At 37.5% G+C, this 21,021-nt stretch overlaps 2 protein-coding genes, 1 long non-coding RNA gene, 2 other non-coding genes and 1 pseudogene across 5 annotated transcripts; 4 read left to right on the top strand and 2 right to left on the bottom strand.

The window, feature by feature from the left end:
• The first annotated feature begins 834 nt into the window (after positions 1-834).
• On the top strand, positions 835-1,882 carry LOC125224265 (uncharacterized). Its single transcript, XR_007176848.2, has 2 exons — positions 835-965; positions 1,044-1,882. It is a non-coding gene; the product is annotated as an uncharacterized LOC125224265 (long non-coding RNA).
• Positions 1,232-1,383, top strand: LOC125185823 (small nucleolar RNA snoR145). The gene has a single exon (XR_007170313.1). It is a non-coding gene; the product is annotated as a small nucleolar RNA snoR145 (small nucleolar RNA).
• A 4,893-nt stretch (positions 1,883-6,775) lies between the features above and the next one.
• On the top strand, positions 6,776-6,859 carry TRNAL-CAA (transfer RNA leucine (anticodon CAA)). The gene has a single exon. It is a non-coding gene; the product is annotated as a tRNA-Leu (tRNA).
• A 1,656-nt stretch (positions 6,860-8,515) lies between these two features.
• On the bottom strand, positions 8,516-9,448 carry LOC125224548 (uncharacterized). The gene is made up of 2 exons (XM_048127965.2): positions 8,753-9,448; positions 8,516-8,671 (listed from the first exon to the last, which is right to left on the bottom strand). The coding sequence occupies exons 1-2, from the start codon at positions 9,390-9,392 to the stop codon at positions 8,664-8,666; spliced, it is 648 nt and encodes a 215-aa protein (XP_047983922.2). The 5' UTR covers positions 9,393-9,448; the 3' UTR covers positions 8,516-8,663.
• Positions 9,449-13,705: 4,257 nt separating this feature from the next.
• Positions 13,706-15,254, top strand: LOC125221909 (delta(8)-fatty-acid desaturase pseudogene; annotated as a pseudogene).
• Positions 15,156-16,624, bottom strand: LOC125221911 (uncharacterized). The gene is made up of 2 exons (XM_048124239.2): positions 16,258-16,624; positions 15,156-15,670 (listed from the first exon to the last, which is right to left on the bottom strand). The coding sequence occupies exons 1-2, from the start codon at positions 16,491-16,493 to the stop codon at positions 15,268-15,270; spliced, it is 639 nt and encodes a 212-aa protein (XP_047980196.1). The 5' UTR covers positions 16,494-16,624; the 3' UTR covers positions 15,156-15,267.
• Positions 16,625-21,021: the final 4,397 nt, after the last annotated feature.

Genomic DNA, 21,021 nt, shown 5'->3' with positions numbered 1-21,021 from the left:
GTCCGGCCTTCCAGTTCACTGCCAACGGCCGCTCACATCATATTGGGTATTACTTGGCCGATGGCATATACCCAAGGTGGCCTATTTTTTCGAAGACGATCAGCTGCCCAATTGGTTAGAGGAGAGTCTTGTTTGCGGCAAAGCAGGAGTCCGCGCGGAAGGATGTGGAGCGGGCTTTTGGGGTGCTCCAATCGCGGTGGGCAATCGTGAAAGGTCCGACGCGTTTCTGGTATAAGGAAGTCATCGCCGACGTCATGTATGCGTGCATCATCATGCATAACATGAGAGTCGAACAAGAACGTGGACATGCCACCGATTGGGTGGATGATGAAGCCGGATCTAGCTCCAGCACGACGATCTCGCTTGTCACTCGAGGATTACCGATGGGCTTCGGTGCGGTTCTACAGCGACATGCCTCAATGCGCAACCAACAAGACCATACACAGCTCATGACCGACATGATTGAAGAAGTTTGGAACCGCAACTGCCGCCGTTGAGAAATTGTAGTTTTTTTATTTCGTATTGTAATGTTTGAATTTTAATGAAATGAAGTTGTTTTTCCAAATTTTGAAGTATTTAAATATTCAAATAATAGATAAAATGCTTAGGGCAGGCTATAGTCCGCCGCACTGCAGGTGGAATGGAAGGAGGATAAAATGCTGACGTGGCGATGCACCTTATAAATAAATTGAAAAGCCCAGATAATGAACCAGTTCAGAGGCTCCATATAATATTGGGCTTTAATTAGGTTAAGTGGACCGGCCCGTTAACCTATCAAACTAACGCAGTTCTATATAAGTTGTGAAAGGCACAGGTGCATCAGATAACCCTAATATTTTTCTCATCCCCAGTCATTCATTTTTTTATTTTTTTTTAAGTATCTCTCTGTTTTTGTAGCATTGGTTGAAAGTAGCGATGAAGAGAAATACCTATATTGCGATTGCAGCAGATCTTGCTGCTCTTTGGTTCGTATTCCCTGAGCAATGTGTTTCATTTTCCACTAATTTTCATTTGTTGAAATTCCAATTTGGATGAATTTCCAGAATTAGATCGAAGGACCTATAGACGAGAGGCGATTATTAAAATGCCGATTCAGTCAAGTTTACCTTCGGAGATAGATATTAATGTTCTGAATTTTGATCGCCGAACCGGATCTGTTTATTCGGGTTAGGTTCTCCATATCTTCAGATATTACACACATTTGTTAATTAATACTGTATAGAAATTTGATAGGCGAAGGTTCCCAGCGGGGAGGAAGCGGTCTCGAACGACACCTCTCTAACACTAAATTTAAACCTTCGCACACCGATTGCGGCCATCTTAAACGGCGCTTCTGGAAATTTTAATTTTGGATGCGTTTTGAACCCTTTTGGCTATATTTTTATTCTATCCCCAATTTTCATTTTCAGATGAGCTGTGCAATGATGCTTCCTCTAATTTTAGTTCATTTTAAATGTCATTGATTGATTTCCTGCCAAGTGGATTCGAATTTTGAATTTAAAAAATCTTTAAATATTTGCTCCTCTTTTCTTTTCAATTCATTCTTCGTTCAATTTCTACATCTTTTTATGGAGAATAAGTCGATTATGGAGAACTCTACAGCTAGTGCTTCGCGGCTTCCATCCAACTCATGTCTTGATAGAATTTCCGAGGCTGTTGACAGCATCAATCATAATATAATTGCCCGAGATTACTTCAAACTGCTGGCTAAAGATAAGTCGGTGATGAGCGAGGCCGCCCTTGAACTCCACAACTTCATGTTGACCGTACTTAAGATGAAGCTCGCTGAGAAGCTTAGGTTGAACGATGAATAAGTACTTTTTTCAAATGCTTTTTTCTTTTGATCTTCGTGTTTTTAATGAATCAATAATGCGTTATGTTATTTTCTACACTATTTCAAATTTTACCACTATCAAAATATCGAATGTTAATGCGAACCTAATAATGAGCGAATAACGGATTTAATCGATCTGTTGGTTATTTACTAGTACAATTAATTGGATTTGAAGTTAAATTCATTCAAGAACCTATAACATGTGGAGCTGTGGTGTTAAAATTCTTCGTATCGTTTACGTTGGATGTTTATGTGCTGCAAATTTAGTCTTAGATCTATACTCATATTCATATTTTTTACGAATGAAAAATGTCTGTATGCTTATCTTTATGCTATATACATTGACTCCAAAGAATACTTGACAAAATCAATTTTATTGTATTTGTATGTTGTGGTATTGCCATTGTTTAGATTTCGTAATTATCTACTCTAATGGATAATTTGGCGGTGACTTCTTTCTTTATTGAAATTCTAATTCTAATTTTGCATAAAACTAATCATTTTACATTCTAAATATACCCAATTTATTGATTCTCAGTTGGTTGAAATTTATTATATCTAGTTATATGAGCGGTATTAACCGCGTTCTAGTGATCGTGTCTACAGAATTTTCCATTATTGAAAAAAATATATTATTATTTCAATTGTAGAAGCAATAGATAAAAAAAAGAAAATTTAATATATTGTGGAGTGTTGCACATTCTTACCCATTCATACTTGAAGAATCTTTTGCATTAATAACTTGTACTTATTCCTTTGTGTCTCAAAAGTTTGCTATATTTTCATTGGGCATTTACTTGCACTAACTTTATTTTATGAATCATATTATGAACTATCAGTAATTATTTTTTAATAATTTTGTATTATCTCCTTTTTTCAACACCGGAAAGTTGACATGACTAGTCGAACTACCGTAATATATATGCCATGAATTGTTGATAATATTTTAACCACATGCTATTGATCGCATAAATTAATTAGTAATGTGAAATTTCGTAAAGAGGAGTGAATAGATTTAAAAAGTTTAATGTTTCCTGCATTTTCATCACTCAGTGAAAAGCAGGATTTACCAAGCACCACTTAATTTCATCAAGAAAATACTTTTTGACCACTTCCTTCAAATAGGAGTATATTTAATAGCAATCGGAATTGATTTTAATTTATTTAAATATATTTTTAGAAATTTCGAGCCCTTTGAATGCTCAAAATTACTTTTAATGAAATTAACTATTTTTTTAAATATTTCCAAGCTTGGTGTTTGAAATTGCTTTTAATAATATTTAAATCTATATTTTAGGTATTTTCGAGTATTTTAATACACGCTAATGGATTTTTTTTGCAGTCACTATTTATACTTATATTTAATTATTTATAGCTAGGTGCTATATAATTAGGGTGTGTTTGTTTGATATGATGGGGATTGGTCAGATAGGGTGAGTTCCATCAGCCAAATCATGATTGTTGTCTTAACACCATATCTCGTATGAGGTTTGGTTGGTATAAAACCTCTAATAGCAACAAGATTGGACAAAATTGTCCTCGTAAAAATTGCTTATTCCCAACTTTGTCCTCATCAACCCTATTTCATTTTAATTGTAAAATTAATTAACACAATAACTACACAACAATATATTGACGAGAGGATTTATATGTGCCTGGAAAATCAGCTTCCATGTCGACTCGTCGGCTGACACTACCTTGTCTTTCATATTCCAATATGCTCGGTTCGTCCTCACAACTTTCTTGAACGTCAAGTGTCGGGCCTTCATTAGTTTCACTCGAACGGCTATATCTTCGGTAGAAAGCTCAGCGCCGAAAGGAGGGTTGATCACTCCACGGAGAATGTGAAGCACTTCCTCAGAACCGCAATCGTCGTCCCATTCCCAACCACCCCTCATATTAACCATAGTCGAGAGAAGGAGGGTATCCATCTCTCGAATCCACTTCCTCCGGTAGAAGAAAGCTGCCTGTGGACCAATGGGTAGGTTCATTTCAACGAGATGGGTTTCAGTGGGTAATTTTGTTATCTTTATCTTACCTTATATACACCAGCAATTCGATACTTCATCCATCTTCATTAATGGTTGTTGTGGTTGGGCAATTAAACATGATGGTAGATAAATGTCAAGTCTATGGTTAGGGAGAAGCCGACCTCGGTGTTGTACCGTGTTTTAGATGCAAAAGGTGGAGAGGAGGTGATTGAAGAGCGTATTTGCATGCATTCGAGGAGATGAGAGTATTTATTTTTAGTTTTGTGCAATAAATGAGTGTTAATATTTTTTGAATTAATAAATTTTGATGAAACACACGTGTCTTCATATGTTTGCATGTATTTGGATGTTCACAAGCAATACATATCATTCTTTTATACAAAACACGTGTTAAATTGTTACAAATATATGTATATATGGTGCAAATTATATATACAAGTGGTTATGCTAGTATATGACACATCATGGCCTATATGGTATTTTATGATGCGAACATATATTTCATATTGTATTTTATTTGTGTAAATTAATAAAAATTACGGTTTCGATATTGTTTTCATTTTTTTTTTATATTAACCACAACATGTAAAATTAGTTATTATTAATTTTTAAGAATGTGTATTTCATGTGGTAACATAGCATATTTCTTTATGCTAAATATCTTAAAAGATTACAAATATTATTAATATCACTTTACGCTAAAAGATCTTATAAGATTACGAATATTATTAATCTCCATCCATAATGACACGTCCAAAACGGCCCAAAAAATGCCACCACTTCAGGGATGAGGGGGGGGGGGGGGGGGGGGGCGTATTAGACAATGCTTCAAAAACTCCCCTACCCGGAACAATGACATAGTTCTTTATCGGGGAGGCAGGCCTGGGTATGCGAATCTGGTGTTGGGAGGTTGCTATCATAATTGCGAGCGGGTCGTGGAGAATATACCGGGTCCATGGGGTTGTATATCATACCAAACAAAGCAATGATATAAGTAAGATAGTCAAGCCTTATCAAGACCCATCATACCAAATAAACACACCCTTAGTAAATTTGTCTACTCAATCGTTGTAGTTTCTTTTACGCTTTACTTGACTACTTTTAAGATGGAAAATAGAGCTTAACACTTGAAAACGTGACAAATACTATTCCCTCCGTCTCACTTTAGCAGTCTCATTGACTTTTCTTCCCTCTTTTTATAAAAATGATAAAAAATAATTAAAAAGGAGAAATAATAAATTAAGAGAGAGGATAATATAGAGAAGAGTTTTATCTACATTATTGTCTCTCTTACTTTACCATTTCTCCACTTTAACTATTTTTTATCATTTTTACAAAATGAGAACAGAAAAGTCAATGAGACTGCTAAAGCGGGACGGATGGAGTATATGATAACTTATATAAGTGAAATTAAGGTGCTATAAGCTAAATCTTTCTAAGTAATTTTTTCATTTGCAAATTGTTTGTAAAGTCATGAACTTTTAAAATGGTTTGGTTTTTCCCATGAACTTTACCGGATTATGTAAATTTCTCGTCCGACCCGACCAGATATATTTTTACACAAATTTATCCTACATGGCGTGTTGGAGGCATGACTTGGCAAATGACAAATTTAGGGTTCAATGCGAATTATGGAATTAGTGCTACTTTTATGCTGAATTCGATTTATTTGTTTTAATTTGTATTACTTGTATGTTTGTGATAAGTATGGGGTCATAGATTGCAAAGATAGAAGAGAAACAATCAGAATTAGTGGAGTTGTCAAGTCACGCCTTCGGCGCGCCACGTAGGATAAGTTTGTGTCGGAAATCTATTGGGTCAGGTCGGATGTAAAATTTACACAGTCTAATAAAGTTCATGACTTTTCATGCCATATATAAAGTTAAAAAAAAAATTAAACTATTTTGATATGCTTAAAACCAAACTAATTACTGTTTTACATTGATTATCATTTAACGACACACATACTGTAAATAAAAAGTAAAAAATGCCTTTCTATGACTATAATCATTTACCATAAGAATACCTGATGTTCCACTTCCACCGCATGCTTTTGTTTTATTTTTTCCAATACTAACCTAATAAAACTATACCTAATCTTTCCACCAAATGCTATTTTATATTTTTTCCAATACAAGCGTAAAACTATTTAGGGTCCACTAACAATAGTCAAGAATCAAGATGGTTCTGTTTTCTCACTTCTTTCAATAAGTTCTTTATTTTTAAAATTTTTCCACAGGTCGAATTTTGTTAAATATTCGATTTAATTTCATAAAAAATTAAAATTATTCTCTTTCCTGAGTTGTTTTTTACGCGTGTATTGTAAACAGTGTGGTTGAAGTGTCAAGCCATATTAAAGTTGCCAAGCCAAAAAACATTAATCAACCCACCCTTTGAAAGCCAAAATGAGACACCACAACATTGAGTAATGGTCCCAAAATGAGTGGACTTAAATAGGTTTTTCATTCTAGTTTCACACACTCTCACAAACAAGTGTATGTCTTGAACCTCATGAATCACATCTTCTTGCAGCCTTTTGCTTCATTGGCCTCACTCTTAGTGTGTTTTTTCAAGTGCAGAAAACAAAGGCTGAACGACGACCTTCTCCGACATGCTTGCTTCTCTGTCTCTGGTCCCCTAATCTCACCCAAGACAAGTCCTTGTTTGCACCAACTCAAAACGTGTAAACTTTGATTTTTTTCTTTTATAACTTGTCTTCGTGTTATCTTGGCTTTTCTTTTCCCCAAATCTCATTAACTCAGTGTGCCTTTTCGAATGAGTTTAACATTATGCTTCTATATAGCATTATTAGGTACTATATAACGACCAACAAGAATTATTCAATACTAACAATATAGTGGGAGTATATGTTAAATAGTACTCTAGTAATATGAATGTCTTAAAGTGTGAAATAGTTGTTAAATATGTTTGTTACAACATAAAATATCAAGTCAGGATGGCCGAGTGGTCTAAGGCGCCAGACTCAAGTTCTGGTCCTCTTACGAGGGCGTGGGTTCAAATCCCACTTCTGACATTTTTTTTATTTTGCATTTTCTTTTTGTTTATGACTTTTTTTCCGTGTCCAACCAAAATGTGAATGAATATGTGTACATTTGAGTAGCAGTAGGAATTGTAGTAATTGAAAAGTTTACATAAAATACTACTCCTCTAAAAGAGAGAAAAGGAAAACAAACAAGTTGAAAATGCGAAGTTGGAAGGATAAATATTAGTACTTCGGTAAGTTAACTTTGAAAGATAGTAACAAAAACAGAGCATGTGTTCTATACTATAAATAATTACAATCTATAAAGTTAATAATGGTTGGGCCAAGTATAAGCTTTGCACATATGCTGCCAAATTTTCTAGAGTTCTAGACTATCCCATACCCAAAATTAAATACAAGAGATTGCTTATCCGAATAAAATGCATGCAAGTGAAATGACACACATATTTCCTTCTACACAATAAACAGTTACATTAGTGTTATAAGTATATTTTAAATAACTAATACTAATTCATATGTTAATGACCTGAAGGTCTATTACGTTAATCTTAGAGCATGCTGAATTAAGTCGGATTTTGAAGCTTCGAGTCACTATACTTAATTATCGCACTCCCAAATCAAAAATCTTGGATACTCTACTGCCGCTACCAACAAACTTGACAGAAGTTATGAATATCAACCAAACAATGCTCCTAAAGAAGCTTGTGGGAATAGAAAGATTTGTTGCGTGTAAAAATTAAACAGTACTATGCTTCTCTCTTTCATATTCACGCCTATCTATAGGTTCTAAGGATGACTTGAAAATGTGATTTCAACAGTTCAAAGGTCAATGGGTAATTTATTCCTCAAAAAATCAATAATAAGTTAATCCTCGAAAACTCGATGGTGTAAATTTTTGAAATGCGAACTACTATCTTACAATAAAAGCTGAAAAATTCGAACTAAATTTGCAACATTTTCTTCGTCACGATTTGCTTTATTTTGTTATGTGGAGTAAAATTAGGGCACAATTAAGCCAACATGAGTGAGAAAATGATGTAATAACATTTAGCTAGGACAAGTAGGATGTATTGGAGGGGTTGGTCCCCCTATCTTATTCGTGGCTAGTTTTTAAATACACATGAAACATCAAATCTTAATTAGTAGCTGTCCTGCCCTAATTCCATACATACGGTTGCAATGAAAGACAATAAAATTTAGACCATATAATATGCATACAAAATTTAAAGTAATGGTATTGTATTGGCATATCATGTCTGCATGGACCCCGCTTAGCTAATTGTCTTTCGTTGTTTTTCTTTCAACCCAATTATATTAATTACGTTTGTATTGGCTGAGGATTTAGAAATCATTAGTCTATCACTATGGCCTACTACTAATTAATTCTTTAATCATAGTTATCCCATTTTTTCTCTTATTACTCTAAGCTAGCAATGAACCAAGAATTAATTATATTAATTTCTTATTAGATCGCTACGCATTTCAAACTAATTTGATGATTAAGGAGACCCATTTTTCATTAAAACTGAAACATGTGACCCCTCTCACCATATATAAATTGCAATATCAACATAGAAAATGCCAATTAGTTATCCTATCTGATAAGAAACTCTTCCCTTCTTTTCAAAAATCACAAATGATGATATCCTTCTCCAAAACCATCTCAATTATTTCCGATTCAACAAATGGAAAGCAAAATATATACTCCATATTCTACTACTGTTAATAGTATTCACAATCGCATAATAAAATAAAATTAGGATCGACAATATATCAATCTCTCGAATCCCTAATTCTCAATGCATGCATTATCTTAATCCTTGCACAATTCTCCTTATTTTTCTGAAAAAAAAGAAAAAAAAAACATTAATATGATAACGATAAATTGGAGACATGATAACAAATCTTGAGAAAAAAACAAACCTATTGATTTTTTGCAATAGAGAATAGCTTCCGTGATTGAGTTGTCATCTACATCACAACTAGAGCGGCATGGGCTCATTGAAGTCGGACTCTTGTCTATTTTCAGACAACAAAATTCATCACCATAATCAAAATCACCAAAATTCATCACCTTCCGTTGAAGATCATCGACTCGGCTTCTCTTCCTCGAGCAACGTAGTCTCTTATGCACGTACCATAACCACTTGTGCAAAGATCTCCGCCACTTGGCGAGGATGTAATAACGGTTTCTGCCGGGAACGGAGGCTGCCTCCGTTCCCGGTGATTTTCCCGTGGCATACACAGGCATGATTTGCCCGTCCGAGAATATGTCGCCCGCATTCACAAATTCGGGAGATGTAGGGACGATGAAGCGGAAGTTGTCGTCGTATTCGATTTGTCTGAGGTTGGGAGGTGGTGGTGGTGGTGTGTGTGTAAGCCAGCTGTAGGAGAAGCTCTCTGTGGCTAATGAGTTCTCCATTAATGGAAGCTTGATTTGTTTGAAGGGATTTGAATGATCAAAATGAGACAGGGTCGTGAGGGAGTGATATTGGTATATATAGTGAGTTGAACAACACCACATGGCATGTTGATTTGGATTTTTTGCTATTTTTATCGACATTTGACAAAGAGATATTGTCCATGTCAGTAAATTAATATTTGGAAGTTAATAAAGTATGTAGGCAGGGTCAAGATTATGATGCGCCTAGAAAGGAAATCGAGCCTTGCTAAATGAGGTAATTAAATTACATCATTTGTGCATGGGGTTTTATTAGAAATTGAATATGCCTTTCTTAGTTATAGAGTTATAGTATTATACTTTTTTGGTGTGATAAAAAAAGTAATATACTTTTTTGTTCCAACTCAATGAAGCATACCTCTATGGATTCTATACGTGATTTTCAAAATTGGCATTAGAATTATGGTCAAGTAGGAAAAAAAAACGCGACATAATATATGCTATAATTAAGAGTTGATTAATTAATACTACTATATCATGAGATATGTATTACGTTTATCATTAAGTACTAGTTGAAATTTATAAATGTATATCAGAGCTGGCTGCAAGAAGAACTTTCAACTTAAACAATACTAATATATTTTGTGATCACACAAAAATAATTGATGGGGCATGGAGAAGATATTTGAATGAGGAGATAGGTGGATATATGAATTACTATTATTAAAGCCCATTTATAAAACATTAGTAAAACTAAAGGGCCATCCATGTCTATCATAAAACAAATTAAGTACTATCATTTCCAGGAGGTTTTATGGGAAGAAAGATACTGTCCGAATAAGTCAAGGACCATGCTCCAGCCAATGGATTTCTGTGCCTTAAAAAATATCAGAAGCTGCCATTTACATGCTGCCAAGAATTCACCTCCTTTAATTAAACAAGGTTTTACAGCTGTGCCTCAAGCCCTAGCTAGAGACTCATGACCCTAAACCATGTTGATGAGGCGCGAAATGAATATTCGTAATATGAGATTATGATCAGAGAGAAACGAATATTTTCATTACATTTAGTTAGACTGATTGAGGATCATTGATAGAAATAGTCTTACAAGTGTTTGTGTATCGCATAAAATTATCCCACAAATCTTGAAAAGTTTGTCTATGTGACAATTCATTGATTACTAATAATCTAATATTAATCCAAATCTTGAGACAAGAGAGAATGGAGACAGAGCAGCAAACCTAAATTATATGCTATCTTGTCCAAACAAGCAGCTGATTAAGCTTGTGGGATTATTGAAGTATACCAATGGAAAGACGTGGATCGTATTTATAGAGAAAAAATACAATGCGAATTTCAAGTCATTCTGAAATAGAAAACATTTTCGGCATCGTTGGCCTGCTGGAACTGCATCAACTCATTTATCTAATGGTTGATTAAACAAAAGAAATGGGTATTGTTGAACACAAATACGTGTAAAGTAAACTCATGAATAAGACCATCACATGCATGAAACGCATTTGAATTATTATCATTTTGACTACCAAGACGTTACACAAATTTTCAAAATTTTCATGTGCATACAATAATACTATTAAAATAGTTGAATTTTGAATTTCAAAATGTGTGAGGAGACAGGGGTCCCTAGAGATGTTGGGTTAAGCACAAGTAAACGCCAGGAAAGGTACTAGGACCAACACAATTTAGTCGGAAAATCGACAATAATAATACTCCATATATATATAGATATATATAAATTAAAGGTCCCCTCCTATAAATAAATCACCATTCTTTACCTAAGATGTGTATGTAAATTTCACCAAATATTTCGGCATCAACTTTTGTCAAATGAGATTCGATGGAGTAAGTACTTTTGAGTAAAGAGTGGTGATCAAGAACTAATTGTTGGAATTGACAACATCAATTACTGGCCGTTGAGAGTTGCATATTTTGTTGTTATCATTGTAGGATAAGAGCATCCGCAATGGTGCTTAGGCCAGCCATTCTCTCCTCTGCCACGTCAGCAACACTAAAAAAACCACCTGCCACGTCAGATTTAGGCCAGCCATAGGCCAGCCGCAATAAAAATAATTAAATCCCGGGCCCATCTGCCCCCATCCAGATCCCACGGGTACTGTGGGAGTCTGAGAGCCGTTCGTCGCCGGACTAGACTCGTTGTTGTGATCCATCACTCGATGATGCTCTTGAACAGAAAGTTGTAGAGAGAGAGAAAACTCGTTAAAACAAGCGGTGCAAATGAAAATGAAACGAAAATCGCGTTTATATATGATTTTTAAAAATAAAAAAAAAATTCGAAAATCGGCGCTGGCCGATCGGGCCTCCACAATGGCGGCTAGCCGATCGGCTAGCGCTTCGGCCAGCGACGAGCGATCGGCCAGCCCACGCCGATCCGCTCGCCGAAATCGCGTTTGCCGATTGCAATGGTTCGGCTAGCGCGACGAATCGGCTAGCCGGTCGCTAGCCGACCATTGCGGATGCTCTAATATCGAATCTATTGCCTTTTTGGAAATCACAATTTCAAAATGTAGTAGAGTACTATAGAGCAATTAATGAATCTATTTACAATTAATTTAGTTGTTTTATTTAAATGAACTTAGAACATAAACATATAAAACTTATAATGAACCTATTGTTTTGGGCGTTTAATTCACAAAATGTATATCATGTTCTAATATGATGATATGATTAATTGTATGAGTAAAAAGGAGACGATATGACTTAGGAGATAATCTTCTACAAACAAAAGTGGTGTATTTTATATGAACTCATAGTGTTTTGCTTCATTAAATTAAATAGAATAAACCATTTAGAGAGAAAGTATAAAAATGAAGACTTTTTAGATGATTTTTATATTATGAAAGCGAGATTGATACATGCAACATACTCAAAGCTATTGAATATAAATAGTAATTACATATGTAACAAATATGAATGAGTCTTATCATAGCTTTGAAGAATTCTAAATATAAAAAGCTATTGGATATAAATAGACATAGGTAAAAAATATGAATGAGTCTTATCATCGCTTTGAAGAATTGTAAATATAAAAGAATTATTATTAGTATATAAGTATAAGGAGATGTTAAAATAAAAACATTTTTATTGCAAAATATAAGAATCACTTTTAATTATTAAATAGTGAATATCTAGGTACGGGGTGTATCTTCATTGTTGGATTCGACTTCTTGTGGGAGCAAAAATTATAGTACTATTTCAGTGTAATTAAATTGCAAGTCCTCACAATAATAAAATTTTATTTTAATATCCACCCCCTACAGTTTATCTTAAATTACTTGATAAAATAAATGTATGAATGCCATAATAGCAGTTTTAAAAATTAATGGTACAAGAAGTGATTAAATGCCACACAGTGCCCAGTGGGGCTTTTGATTTATGTATTTTTAAACGTAAAAGTAAGTGGTATACATAAGTTCAGATTTTATGGTATACCAAAGAATAAAAAGGAAAATGAATAACAATTAGGATGACATTAGAAGAAGAATAAAAATACATGGACGTCGTAAGATAGAGAAAGAATAAATAAAGTAGTAAAAATAAAAAATATTTAAATAAGAGTAGATATTTTTGGTTGATTAAAAATTAAAATTATATTGCGAACCGGCCTGAACGTGAAAACAAGAACACCACATCTATTCAATATTCTATCTGGCACATTGAGGGCCACGATTTTGATTTCAACAGTTAACCAAAATTAGCTGTCGCCTTTACCTTTTCCATCCACTTATAAACCTTTGTTTTTAGTCGTCATTAAATTTAATTAATACTCCTATATCCCACCGTCAAACTTTATTTAGTATCTCAACGTCAAACTTTTCTTATTTACTTTAACGATTTTATCGGCAATACTAATTTAGTATAGAGTACCGCATTAATCGCCTACTTAGATTTCGATTATTAACGTAATTTCTAGGGTCAATATTAAATTGAACCTATTTAAATCAGATTATTGTTATTATCGTCACAATGTATAATCCAAATCAGATTAAAACAATAAAAAATGGAGTATGTTGTGCATATCTTTATAATTTATGAAATAAAGGCGTTTCCCTTTCTACTTAGAAAAGGAATAAGATGAGTTTATTCGATTTCTTGTTTATTTAGTGAGAGGCAGGCTGTGTAGAGCCCAAGGACTTCTACAGCTTCCACCACTTCGCCGCATGCTTCGCTGTCCACGCGCATTCCACTATCATACGACCTCTTCTCCCCTCTCTCTCTCTCTCTCTCTCTGCATATTGATATAGTAATCAATCGATTTCGTTTCGGCATTCCAGATTCAAACGCAGGCGTTGATAAGCTCTTCAATCAGATACTGCGATTACTGTGTTTCACAACGTATAGCGGATTCAAAATAGGAGGAGAGAGAAAGTGGATCTGCAATCGGTTATCTGACTCCAGATCTCGTCAGGTTGCGAGAGCTGGCGCATCGATCAACAATGGCCGCCGCCGCCGCTGCCGCTGATGACAAGAAGTACATCACCTCCGAAGAGCTAAGCAAGCACAACAAATCCGGCGATCTGTGGCTCTCAATCCAGGGCAAAGTCTACGACGTTACGGATTGGGCGAAGCAGCACCCCGGCGGCGAGGTTCCACTCCTCAATTTAGGCGGCCAGGACGTCACCGATGCGTTCATCGCCTTCCACCCTGGCTCCGCCTGGAAACACCTCGACAATTTCTTCACCGGCTACCACCTCCGCGACTTCCACGTCTCCGACATGTCTCGCGATTATCGCAACCTCGCGACGCAGTTCACCCGATCCGGAATGTTCGAGAAGAAAGGCCACGGCGTGATCTACAGCCTCTGCTTCATCTCGGTGCTCCTCGCCGCCTGCTTCTACGGCGTCCTCCGCTGCGACGGTTTCCTCACCCACATTCTCTCCGGAGGCCTCCTCGGATTGATCTGGATGCAGGTCGCCTACCTAGGGCACGACTCCGGCCACTACAACATCATGATTAGCCCTAGATTCAACAAACTGGCGCAGATCCTCACCGGTAACTGCCTCACCGGCATCAGCATTGCCTGGTGGAAGTGGACGCACAACGCGCACCACATCGCCTGCAACAGCCTCGATTACGATCCCGATCTCCAGCACCTCCCGATGCTCGCCGTCTCCACCCGCTTCTTCACCAACCTCACCTCCAAATTCTACAACAGAAAGCTCGAATTCGATCCAATCGCCCGATTCTTCATCAGCTACCAACACCTCACCTACTACCCCGTGATGTGCGTCGCCAGAGTCAATCTCTATCTCCAGACATTCCTCCTTCTCCTCTCCAACCGCAGAGTCCCCGATCGAGCCCTAAACATATTAGGAATCATGATTTTCTGGACATGGTTCCCTCTCCTCGTCTCCTGCTTGCCTAATTGGACCGAACGCGTGCTCTTCGTGCTAGCCAGCTTCTGCGTCTGCGCCATCCAGCACATCCAATTTACGCTCAACCACTTCGCCGCCGACGTCTATGTTGGCCCGCCCAAGGGGAACAATTGGTTCGAGAAACAGACCGCCGGGACCATCGACATCGACTGCCCTTCTTGGATGGATTGGTTCTTCGGCGGTCTGCAGTTTCAGCTGGAGCACCATCTCTTCCCCAGGCTGCCGAGGTGCCATTTGAGGAAAGTTTCCCCCATCATTAGAGATCTCTGCAAGAAGCACAACCTGCCCTACCGGAGCTTAACCTTCGTCGAGGCGAACAAGTGGACGCTGCGTACGCTTAGAACCGCTGCGGTTGAGGCCCGCGATTTCTCCATGGCTCCCAGGAACTTGCTGTGGGAAGCTGTCAACACTCATGGATGAGAGATTTCAACCACATTTTGTTTTTTGTTTTGAAATTATTTTTGAAAGAAAAGCTGATCAATTATCTCGAACAGCTTGTGATAACCCTATGTGTTTGAAGTTGTTCTTCAGCATATTTATACGTATTTATATCCTTCTGCATACAATCTGTTGCCCAGTATTCATATTTAGTAAATGTTTCGTTGGTTTACATACAGAGTAGTCTAAATATGTGTTGACGAGGAAGATTGGAAGTAGGTTGGTTTAGGGGTGGAGGGGCAACCTATTAATTGAATGAGTTGCTCCACTGTTAGTAGTTGGTGTTTTTGGGGTCCATTTACAGCGACGCTGTCAACTTTGTGCTCATAGATCTTGCCATATTTGTCAAGCTTGTACTCTGAGGTGCCGTCGAATCTGCTAAGGCTCTTCCACGGACCTCGAGGGATGCCATGAATGATCCAACGCACCATGATCGTATTCTTCTCCACGGGCTGCCACACACTCACAATGTCGACCCACCGAGCCCGGAAAAATATCCTCCCGTGAAACCTCAAACCCCACAACATTGATTTGTAGTTGTCGATGCCAGCAAGAGCGTTCATCGGGTCTCTGAAGATGATGTCGTCCCTGCGCAAAACACAATCAAGACTTGATATTTGTCCAATTTTAATTTGTTTGGATTGGAAAAACTGAAGCAATGCCCCTTGACATGGCATATGAATTATGACAGATATAAACATTGGATATCTAGCAGCAAATTTATTCATATAAATGAGTTTGGTAACGGTAGGAAATTGTTTAGCTTTCAACACACAACTGAAGAATACTTTTTTCTTTAACTATCAACCTCAGAGTTTGGCTGTAGAAAAAAGAAGTAAAGAAGAAGCTACAACAATGTCCACTCAATTTCACCCCTCATGATTCTACTACTTTTTTCATCACCAAACTTTGTCTAGTTAATTCAGGTAGATGATGGCCTCACTTATTTCCACTACTCTCCACGCAATCAATCGTCCCACTTCACTTGGCTTTATTCCATTTCCAAATGCCCCATTACACTTGGCTTGATTCAATTTGGGTGTTTACACTACGATCTAATCCTAAATAATGGTATAAAACGAGCAAGTGAGGTGACATCAATCACATAAAAATGAAGGAATGAAGTTGGCCCAATTAAGCAAAATAAAGTAGTAAAAGCAAATAAGAGTATAAACCGATAGATATGAAAGCTGAGGTCTGAGGTGAAGAGGTCCGGAATGTCGTGACGGAGGGTCCGGATAGCGTAACCCGTATTCAGATAGTAATCCCTCTGCTTCGCCTTCACACCATCCAAAACCGCCATTTCCGAATCCATCACGGAACACATACTTATTCTAACATTATTTCTGCTTCTTGTTTGTGGAGTCCATCGAATTGGAGCTCCTCTTCCAGTGAAGGAAGAAATTTCCATTGGCGATGCTTGTGGAATAGGTATGATCTAAGTCTAACCGGGTATCTGCATTTGTTTGAATTTCTTTCTTACTATTTTTAAATTTCCGAATACTCGCCCATACCTTGTTGGTTGGCAGTGCGAGGGATGAGGATAAGTTTTTGGATTTTGGATAATTCGGTTTATAAATGAAGCATCGCGACATGTACTCCCTCCGTCCTTCAAAATTTGTTATATATTTTCTTTTTCATCTGTCCCTAAAAATTTGTCACCTTTCACTTTTATCATTTTTAATAATGAACCATACATTCCACTAACTCTTTTACACTCACATTTTATTATAAAAATAATATATAAAAGTATGATCCACGTGTCACCAATTTTTTCAACTCACATTCTATTACTTTTCTTAAAACTTGTGTCCAGTACGACTCCATATTTCATGGTCATGTGGAATACTTCTCTTTAAAAATAGCACGGAGTATGAATTTTTTAATGTGCATGAATTTTAAAGTACAACAGATAATGACAGAGATAGAATAAAAATTAATTAAAATATTATTAATAAAGATCTGAGCCTATCTCATTAGGGCATCCACAATGGGACGCCCTAAGCGACGCCTTATGCACCGCCATGTCAACATTTTATCCTCCTCCTATTCCACCTGCAGTGGGGCGGACTATAACCCGCCCTAAGCGACGCCCTAAGCATTTTTCTATTTTGGAAAACTAACTTCATTTCATTAAAATTCAAACATTACAATACGAAATAAAAAAACTACAATTTCTCAACGACGGCGGTTGCGGGTCCAAACTTCTTCATCATGTCGGTCATGAGCTGAGTATGGTCTTGTTGATTGCGCATTGAGGCCTGTCGTTGTAGAAACCGCACCAAAGCCAGTCGGTAATCCTCGAGTGACCGGCGAGGTCGCCGTGCTGGAGCTAGATCCGGCTTCATCATCCACCCAATTGGTGACATGGCCACGTTCTTGTTCGACTATCATGTTATGCATGATGATGCACGCATACATGACGTCGGCGATGACGTCCTTGTACCAGAAACGCGCCGGACCTTTCATGATTGCCCACCGCGATTGGAGCACCCCAAAAGCCCGCTCCACATCCTTCCGCGCGGACTCCTGCTTTGCCGCAAACAAGACTCTCCTCTCACCAATTGGGCAGCTGATCGTCTTCAAAAAAACAGGCCACCTAGGGTATATGCCATCGTCCAAGTAGTACCCCATATGATGTGTGCGGCCGTTGGCAGTGAACTGAATGGCCGGACCGCGACCCCTGCACTGATCGGCGAATAGGGCGGACGAGTTGAGGACGTTGATGTCGTTGTTCGACCCGGCTACACCAAAGTAGGCATGCCAGATCCAGAGGCGGTGGTCAGCGACGGCTTTTAGGATCATCGTCGGGTGGCTGCCCTTGTAGCCGCTAGTAAATTGGCCTCTCCAGGCCATCGGGCAGTTCTTCCACTGCCAGTGCATACAGTCGATGCTCCCTAGCATCCCAGGGAAGCCGTGCACCGTCTCGTGCATCCGCATCAGGCTCTGACAATCGTCAGCAATCGGGCGTCGCAAATATGTGTCGCCAAAAGCCTCCACAACTAACTTACAAAAAGTCTTGAGACATTCGCGGCCAGTTGTATCCCCGACGTGAAGGTACTCGTCGAACATATCCGCTGTTGTGCCGTAGGCCAACTGGCGGATCGCAACCGTGCACTTCTGCAATGGCGTAAGTCCGGATCTACAGATCTCGTCTTCCCGATACTGGAAGTACTCATCACGGCCCTCCAACGTGTGCACAATGCGGAGAAAAAGATCTCGGCTCATTCTAAAACGGCGGTGAAAAACATTCGGGCCCCACCTTGGATTCTCGGCAAAATAATCTGCAAACAGACGTTCGTGCGCTACGTCGTGCTCGCGGGGGATAAACGTCCGACGTCGTATCGGGCGAGGGACCCGCGCCTCCGCCGCCTGCTCCCGCTGCATTTGTGCCAAGCATTCCGCCTTAGCTTCATTAACGGCATCGAACAAGGCTCGAGTCAAGGCCCGTCTGCAGCCATCCGATGTACTCAAATCGTAGTCGTCAGGATTCATTTTTGAGTCGATGAGAGAGAATAATTGAAGAGATGTGAAATTGGAGTGTGTGAAATGGTAGTGAATAGTAGAGTTTAAATAAGAAAAAAACTTTGAAAAAATTCAAAAAAAAATTAGAAACGCGTGCCCATCGTCCGCGTCGTCCACAGTGGCGGACGATGCGACGGACGATGAGTATCCTCCGCGCATCGTCCGCGGATGATCTATCGGGCGCGGACGATGGTTAACCCATCGTCCGCGATGCTGCAGTGGCGGACGATGCGACGTCGTCCGTCGCATCGTCTGCCCCATTGCGGATGCCCTTAGTGAATTATCGTCCGTCGCATCGTCTGCCCCACTGCGGATGCTCTTAGTGAATTATATTTTCCTAACAAAAAAATATATAATTTTAAGAAATAGACTAAAATAGAAATAGTTTATAATTTTTAAGGACAAATGTAGTACAGTAGTAGTATATATATACAACATAATATTTGAAATTCAAAGGAAATACTATCTAGAGTGATGAGTTAAGACACCTACAATAAAATTTGGGCTTGAGACTAAAAACTAAAAAGGGTAAAATGGGAAAGAAATAATATGAAAAACAAGTCAAATGAAATATACTAGGTGTAAGTCTCTGTATAGAGTCTCAAATGCTACTATAGTAGTAGTAGTATTTATTTTTGTTAAGTACTGGACATATATAACATAATCTCTTTCTCTTTATATTAATTTTGCAGTTTACTTTATTAATTTAAGATAAACCGACATTGACGTGTTAATTGAAATACTCCGTCTGTCTCATTAAAAATGAAATATTTTTTTAATTGATCTATTAAAATGAAATGTTTCTTAGAATGAAAACAACATTATCTCTATCTTTTCATCTCTTTTACTTTACTCTTTTTCCATTAACTCACAAAATAATCTTTTGTAAAATCTCGTGCTGAAAAGCAAACATTTTATATTTATTGAAATTGAGTGAATGGGTAGCGATAAAATGCAAACTCTATATATTTACAAACTCCAAACTCCTCAACACAGTATCAATACGGGTTCAACACAATATCAATACAGTGTAAAATTTCATGATTTTGATGTCAACACAACATCAACCGTTGACAATGTGTTGACATTCTTTGTTGCTATTATTTTATTATCTGTTAATATTTTCTAACAGTCTAAATAATAATTTGTAGTATGTACAATATTTAGAAATTGCATTTAATTACGTCCCCTCGAGGGAATATAAGTGTGGACAAGAGGTGAGAAAACAAAACTGTGTCGCGTAACGTTTTACCAAATAAATGATCATGTTTTGTCCAATTTTAGTTGATCTCGCATCTTTTAAAAAATTACTCCCGTCATTCACAACAAATAGATCACTTTGTGAATGACACGAGTTTTAATGTAGAATTGGTAAAGTAAGAAAAAAGAAGATAAAAAGTAGGTAAAGTAAGTAAGAAAGATAGAGAGAAAAAATGAGTAAGGTGTGAAAGAGGGAAGAAAAAAGTGAAAAAAGTATAAGAGATAAACTTTTCATTTTAAGAAAGTGATCTATTTTTTGTGGACGTCCCAAAATGGTAAAAGTGATCTATTTTTTGTGGACGGAGGGAGTAATTATTAATCATTAAGAGCATCTCCAATGGCGGATGTCCCCGCCCTTCCCGATGGACTTCCCAAAAACACCTTCTGCCATGTCATAAGGACCTCCCACGGCACTACCACGTCATAAGGACTTCCCACTGCGCAGTGGCGGACATCTCTCACCCTTCCCGTGCGGACTTCCCGCAATACAAAAAAATTCACAAAGTCACTAAATTAAACAATTTACGGAATTAAACAATGTATGGAATTAAAATTTTGACACGAACACGGGAAAAATTAAAGGAGCCGTATATATAAAATTTTTAAAAAAAAATAAAAAAATCGGGGCGTCCCCGACGCCTCGCCGACGTCCGCCGGGACATCCTCCAATAGAGATGCTCTAAGTCGAAAAAGTTCATCTTCATCCCATATTTCTTATTTGATTGAAATCGATGTTGAGTGTCAACCAAAATATCTACGTAGTCAAAACATTGAGAAGACGAACAACTTCATTCGGTAACCTTAGCTAAAAGTCTTCAAGTTTGGCCAAATTTTAGTCAATCCAACATTTTTCAAAAAGCCTATATATAAATCATCAAATTCGAAATTCACAATCAATTCATTTTTCTTCGTTCATGGACAAAATTAATGTTAATGTGCCAACCGAAAAATATTTATCTGGACAATCGGTGTTGTCTGATAGTAAAACGCTAGATACAACGTTGCATTGTGTTCTGATTATTTTTTTTGCCTTTCTTTTAATTTTTTTAATTTATTACCCCAGTCTCTTTATGATTCATTTATATGTTTCTTTATTGATAATGTTGGTTAAGACTTAAAGAGAGCAACAAAGTATTTCAGGTAAGATAGAAGAT

The sequence above is a fragment of the Salvia hispanica genome, chromosome 1 (genome assembly GCF_029641045.1).
Source record: "Salvia hispanica isolate PSC_SH4W2 chromosome 1, Shi_PSC_v1, whole genome shotgun sequence".
In the NCBI taxonomy this organism is placed as follows: domain Eukaryota; kingdom Viridiplantae; phylum Streptophyta; class Magnoliopsida; order Lamiales; family Lamiaceae; genus Salvia; species Salvia hispanica.
This window is presented reverse-complemented; position numbering and strand designations above follow the sequence as displayed.

Bases quoted from the DNA above. Each gene is read 5' to 3' on its own strand.
- LOC125221911 (XM_048124239.2), bottom strand. From the start codon at position 16,493: ATGGAAATTTCTTCCTTCACTGGAAGAGGAGCTCCAATTCGATGGACT. The intron at 15,671-16,257 runs GTTTATACTCTT...TGTTTTGCGCAG, and splicing joins CTCAGCTTTCATATCTATCG to GGACGACATCATCTTCAGAG.
- LOC125224548 (XM_048127965.2), bottom strand. From the start codon at position 9,392: ATGTCGATAAAAATAGCAAAAAATCCAAATCAACATGCCATGTGGTGT.